General features: G+C 35.0%; 1 protein-coding gene across 3 annotated transcripts in view; it reads left to right on the top strand.

Moving 5' to 3' along the window:
- The first annotated feature begins 898 nt into the window (after positions 1-898).
- Positions 899-6614, top strand: part of LOC131148555 (protein CLT1, chloroplastic-like) — a 46464-nt gene continuing 40748 nt past the window's right edge. Inside the window, exons 1-2 of one of the 3 annotated variants that reach the window (XM_058098332.1) lie at positions 899-1023; positions 1140-1553. In XM_058098332.1, coding sequence (XP_057954315.1) covers positions 1141-1553 — 413 coding nt within the window. In that variant the 5' untranslated portion in view covers positions 899-1023; position 1140. The other 2 variants (XM_058098334.1, XM_058098333.1) reach the window with 2 other exon arrangements.

Below are 6614 nucleotides of genomic sequence, written 5' to 3'. Positions count from 1 at the left end.
CAATTCACATTCTCCTTAAATATGAACATGAATTTGTTAAATGTATTATGCATGTGGGTCATATGGCAAACTAATAAAGGCACTGACTTTCCTATGTTTGAAAACCTTACCTCACTCTCCTCTTCATTATTTCGATTATTGATTTGTACTGTTTATAACAATAAAAAGTAATACCTTATTTTGACTGCCAATTCATACCGTTTATTACTATAAGAAAATAACACCTTATCCAGATTTCTAATTTGTATTAGTGTTCATAATAGTAAGAAAGTAACATTCCTATGTTTGGAGAGCCATTGAATTTGGGTTTGTATTCGATCTAAAATTGTATTAAAATTTGTTTAAATCCATTCAAATTTAAATTTAAAGTTCCAAATTCTTATTTCCAAATTTAACATGTTTGACACTTAATATTTTGTTGTTTTATAAGATTAATGTTGCAATTTGAGGTAGATGTCTTGATCAATTTAACAATTTAAGTTTGAATAATTTAACCTTATTTTGTTAAAAAAAAATATAAATATAATAATTAATTTTAAATAATTCACTAATCTCTTAAATTCAAATCAAACTTTATTTATTCACTTTAATAAAGTCCATCTCAAACATTATGCTCATAATATCAGCTCCACTTAATTTAGGCATTTATTTTTTCCCCCATTGAATTTAACTAATAAAAAATAATTAAATATAGAATGTTACCTATATCCTATATTCCCACTAGAAATTTAAAATTTTGGATCTACCTGTTTTCTTACGGCCCCCTTCTAAAATAAGAAAAACCTTATAAAATGTTATATTAAAAAATAAAAAAAAATAAGTATGAAAAACACATGGATGCCAGCGCCATTCACAGGGTTGCAGTAACTTTTAACTCGCGCCTCGAATCATGAACCTCGGCTTCCATTTTAATAAAAATAAATAAAATAAATGCTCACAGTAACAGAGAGAGAGAGAGAGAGAGAGAGAGAGAGAGACAGGGCGGGGGGATGACGCAGCCGAACAACCCTTTTCGTTTCCGTGGTGTGTGCATCTTGTCGCTATAAATTATTGGGCTCTGTTCTCTACACTCTTACGAATTTTCAATTTTCTTACATTTAAATTGTAATTCGTCAATCATTTACTGTCTACTTTAATAGCATGTCCTCATGTTGCCGCCGGTTAAATGCCGGCGTCGCCTGCTCAACCGCGGCGGCGAGCCATCAGGTTCTCCTCCGACTGCCGCCCCGGAGGGCCGAGATTTGGCGGCTGTCTGGCGCTCCGGCGAATCGGCGGCTAGCGATCATTCTCCGATCGCCGAAGCAGCCGCGGACGTGCGTGGTACTGTCGCTGGGATCATCGGACTGCAGAGACGGGGAGAAGGCGCGGCCTTGCCCTTACGCGGCGGGCGATGTGAGTTTGGGGGAAACAAGCCGGCGCGATCGGACGGTTCAGGTGGTGCTTGCGGCGGCGGCCACGGTGATCCTGGGAGTAGGGAATCGAGTGCTGTATAAGCTGGCTCTCGTTCCTCTCAAACACTACCCGTTCTTTCTCGCTCAACTCGCTACTTTCGGGTACTCTCAGCATTCCTCCTCCATTTTCGAATCTTATTTTGCTTTGTGAATTTAAATTTAAATTAGATCGATATATGAACACAGAAATTATGATTCGGATAATGCCTAGTTAAATCTGTTGAAGTTAAAATTATCCACTTCTCCATTTAGAAATTGTCAATTATATCAAAATGCCATGAAAGTCATGCTCTGCTCAGCTGGCATCACTCCATTTCCAGAAGCTTTGAAACTTTTAATTATAATTTAAATTTAAAGCTGCTTCTTCTTCTTCTTCTTCTTCTTCTTCTTCTTCTTCTTCCCCTCATGGTTCAGTTTTAAATTTTATAATTTTGATCTTCGCAGATTATTATTAGATGGATTCTTCCTTTCATCAGTGTTTATTTTTCATTTTGATTTTTTTGCGATACAGATTAGTGTAAAAGGAAATGTTAATATTTTATTATTAATATGGAAATATTATAACTAACCCATAAGTACCTCTAACTAACTTTTAACACTTTCTCATTTTCCCCTATTTTTTTTAAATCTTAAAATATTATATATAAATTTTACATTTCACATGTTAATTCGTAATGAATAGGAGTTCATGCTACAAGTATTAAAATTTTTTAGTTGAAATTATAAAAATGCATTACACATAATCGATTCCATCTAGTAGAATTAAGATTTGATTTTGTTATTGTTATTGTTATATTATAAGTAGTTAACTAATTATTGTATAGTACAACCTGCGTATGTCAACTTACAAGAATTATAAAAAATATAATAAATTACATGGTGTGTGAAACTCTTTCATTTTGGAAATTTTTTAATTTTTAAAAAATATAAATATTTTAAAATATTGTACATGTTGAATGTCAATTTCTACTTTTTATTGATAAGTATAGGGTTCAGGTGAAAAGTTTCATGTCCATGTGCAATAATATTATATCTTAACTACAGATATTGTATTATTGTTTATTCAGCTTTTAAAATTTTTAAATTGATAATTTTTAAAATTTTTCTAAAAAAAAAAGTAAAGAAGGACTTCTAAAATCTATTTATCAAATGTATTATATCTATCTAAAAAGGAGAATTTGAGGGGAAAAAAAAATAAAGAATCGTCCAATTGATGGTTGAATCAACATGTTAGTTATATAAGAAATAGTGTTGGATTACTTTTATTCAAGGTCTAGTTTTTGATTAATATGAATCAAATAAATTTAGAATGGGCAGAAGAAATTATTAGGTTACCCAGTAACCATCAAATCTTCAAATTTTGGTTGATTTGGAAAATATTTGATCTAAATAGATAATTTATTAAATGAAATTACTGGACGAGTATTCCAAATCTGTCAATAGGTCATCCAAAAATTTCCTTGGAATCTTTATTCTGTGCATAAAATCATCCATTTATTTATAAACTTGAACTCCAAGTGGATAATATTTCTCAATTGATTTTTTTTGAAAATTTATTATTATTAGTTAGCAGGGGTTCAATTTTAAATTCTCTATGTCCTTCTTTAATACTTGTTATTTTAAATTTCCTAATCATAATCTGCGGGCGCGCATTTAATTTAATTATTAATAAATAGAATATGATATCCTTATTTTGGAAGGTGCGCCAGGTGGGTCCGAACCGGCTGCTGCTTTTACAAGTTAATCGTCTTTAATTCCATAGTGCCAGCGTGCGTGCGTGCGTGCTTACGGGAGACTTTTTTATCTCTTCAGGAAAAGTGGCCGCCCCTTATACTCATGTAATCAGACGAATCTAGGGCTGCGTAATTTGTTTCCACCCGCGTGTCCCCTGGTTAGGACCGCGTTTGCCACCTCATCCTTCTTCCTTCCCCGGAAGAGATTCTTATTCCCGTGTTCGTTTTCCAACTCATGCTGATAGTTCAACCACTACCATTTAGGTTATGCTATTCATTAATTTTTTTTTTAAATTCTTTAGAATTTATTTTATAATTAAGAAAAAAAAAAAAGAAAAAAGAAGAGGAAATGGACCCAGGGATGCTCACATTTTGTTGGTGGGCCCCTTGCTTGTCTGGTTTTTTGGGGTAAATGAGGGCTGATAGTTTTTGATGGTGGGCCACGAGTGTCCTTGGGTTGATGCAGGCTTTACCTGGGGCTTTTTGTTCGCGGGCTCCTGGCTGCCCCTTCTTGGGCCGCCACTGATTGCTGGGTTTTGTTGTTTAAAAGTCCGGGATTGGGTCACCCGTCGGCCCAGTGGGCCTTCTAACATGTACTGTCCCCGACTCCGCGCGTGGTCCTGGCAAAGCAACCAGGACCACGCGCCTCCTAAGGTCCTCTTCAATCTATTTAGATTTTAGACAGTGCTTCTCACACGGGGAATGTACCAAAAACTTTAAAAAACCGTAGAGTAAATTAGTACTAAAAATATCAGGGTTTCTATCTGGTTTAGCTTCTTTTGCTCATGATGCATTACCTAACACAAGAATCAAGTTTAGGAATTATAATTTTTTGTGTGAAAAAAGTCATTAAATTCTTGAATTACCATATTCTAGAAATTTTCTTATAAATTCATATCTATCTATGTGTGTATAGAGAGGTTCCTTGGTGCCCTTTTTATTCTCCAATATATCTTTTTATAATTAGTAGAATCATATGGCTACTGCAATAAAAAAAATTACATATTATGTTTTCCATAACTAATGACTAATTAGAATTGATGCAATGTGAGATTTTCAAAGTTAATTCATAGAGATGAATGTTTTTTTAGAATAATAAGAGTTATTCCTTCACAATAGCCATCAAGTAGTTTGGAGACACATACATATGACTCTTTAAATACCTAGGGTTTCCTACACATACTAGACTAAATATTACAACAAATAGAAAGACTCCCTAGGGTTTTCCCACACACAAGATAAAATATAGAAACCCATATAATAAATAATAAGAAACTTTGTTTATTTCCTACACAACCTCCCTTAAACCAAGTTCTTCAAAATTGATCATGCCCATAAATTTTTTGAGTTTTAGAAAAGTATACACTTTGAGCGGTTTTGTAAAAATATATGCAACTTGATCTTTAGATGAACAAAATTCAATTATAATAACTTTGTCACACATCAAGTCCCGGATATAGTGATACTTGATGTCAAACCAAATTGCTTGAGTAACACTACTAGTAGTTGCAATATACTTTGCTTCAGCCATAAAGAGAGCAACTACTGGCCAACAGCTGCCACCTCCAACACCATGCACTAGCATGTGGGAATTCCTTGAGCATGGGTTTTGCTCCAAATTTCTTGAAAAATTCCTTGAATACCTCCACACCCCATAAACTGAGTTGTGGGTTGTGTTGTTTATTAAAAAAAATGTAACCATATGTTGGTTGTTTGCTCATGGCACTTGTTAATGGTTATTTGGTACGATTAAGGTTGTGCTTTAGTTTTTTGGGCCTGTGATAGTGTTATACTAGTTTGTTCATAACTCATTAGCGGTTGTTTTAATTGTTCACCTTGTTTGTAGCTGTTCCAGTTATTGACCTTGTTCATTGTTGGTCTCGTTTGTGAGTGTTGGGATGGAGTCCATGAATCCCAAAAGTATTTTTCTTTTATCATTTTTGCAGATAACAACCAAGAAGTTGGATGGAAAGAGTTATCTGCAGTGATATGAGGCTGTCAAGATCTATTTGACAAGTTTAGGAAAATCTGAACACTTGTTTCATTTCAGGTCCAATGATGACAAAAGAAAAGAAGTATGGATTTTGGAAGATCTGTTTATTGTCTCCTTATTATGGAATTCGATGGAAACAGAACTAGCATGGATGTGCGTTCATCTGGATGTATGCAAGGAGATTTGGGATTATATCAAGCTCTTAAATTCCAACAACATTACAAGTAACATTTCACATATGTAAGATTTATACGTGGAGAATCATTTATAATAGGGAGACATGAATATCATAGAGTACTTTGCATAAATGAAGCGCATCCATGAGGAACGTAACATCGTGCAACCCATAATTTCTGATGTCTGTGAGATGCAAAAGCAGAGGGAGCAGAAGGCAATCCTTTGGGTCCTAGGAAGTTTAAAACTAGAGTTCGGGGCAGTCTATTCCTAGATCCTTGGTAGTGTAGAGTTGCCATTCTTTGTTTATGTTTATTTTTGCATCCCTGCCTATGGTATTTCAACCTTTAGCTCTGAGAAAGACTGCTTTTGTTACCCAAGGTGATTTTGGTTTTCCATTGTTAAAGCTTGTTATACATTGTTGGCCCACAACCTAACAGCTTAAGTTTTTAGCTAAAGTGGTAATCTAACATGGTATCAGAGTTTGTTTCCAAGAGGTCTTGAGTTTTATCTCATTGCCCGCTTTTATTGTGTGGTGTTTTAAAAATTATTATATTCCCTATAATGGGTGTTATATATCATATGTTTATCTCTCCTTGTGCTATCGAGCTGCAAGTGAAGGGGAGTGTTAAATCTTGATATATATTATTGGCCCACAATCTAACAACTTAAGCTTAGGTTTAGTGGTAATCTGATATCCACCAAGTAGTTGCAAAATTTCTCTGGGTGGTTTGAGTGGTCATGGTAGAAGGGATGGATGTGGTAAAGGCCCCCTCTGCAAGTGCACTTATTGTGGATGAGGAGGTCATACCATTGAGTAGATCATCACTGTAAACTGCCATGTGCCACCAATACAGCCACCACAAATTCCACTCTTTCAGGCTTACTACTTGCCTTTGTCTAGTATTTCTTGCACTAGTTCTTGCGTTATTATTCAGTCCATACTGAGGTATAACCAATTTCTTTTCCGCCCTTATTTTGAACGCCTACCCCGTGTTGCCTTTGCTGATGGGCCCATTACTGCTGTTATGGGAATAGGGACAGTAAATATACTTCTTCTGTTTTTCATATTCCCAAGTTTCCCTTAGTCAATTAGCAAGATTACAAATCCTTGAATTGTTCAATAACATTCTTTCCTTGTCATTTAGGATTTGAAGGCAAGGAAGATGATTAGCGGAGGGCATGAGGCTGGTGGGCTTTACTACTTTGAGTTGCTATCTCCTCATACTGCTACACCATTCCAATTCCTTTGTTGCTTTGGTC

This window comes from Malania oleifera, chromosome 2, assembly GCF_029873635.1.
Source record: "Malania oleifera isolate guangnan ecotype guangnan chromosome 2, ASM2987363v1, whole genome shotgun sequence".
NCBI classification, from domain to species: domain Eukaryota; kingdom Viridiplantae; phylum Streptophyta; class Magnoliopsida; order Santalales; family Ximeniaceae; genus Malania; species Malania oleifera.
This window is presented reverse-complemented; position numbering and strand designations above follow the sequence as displayed.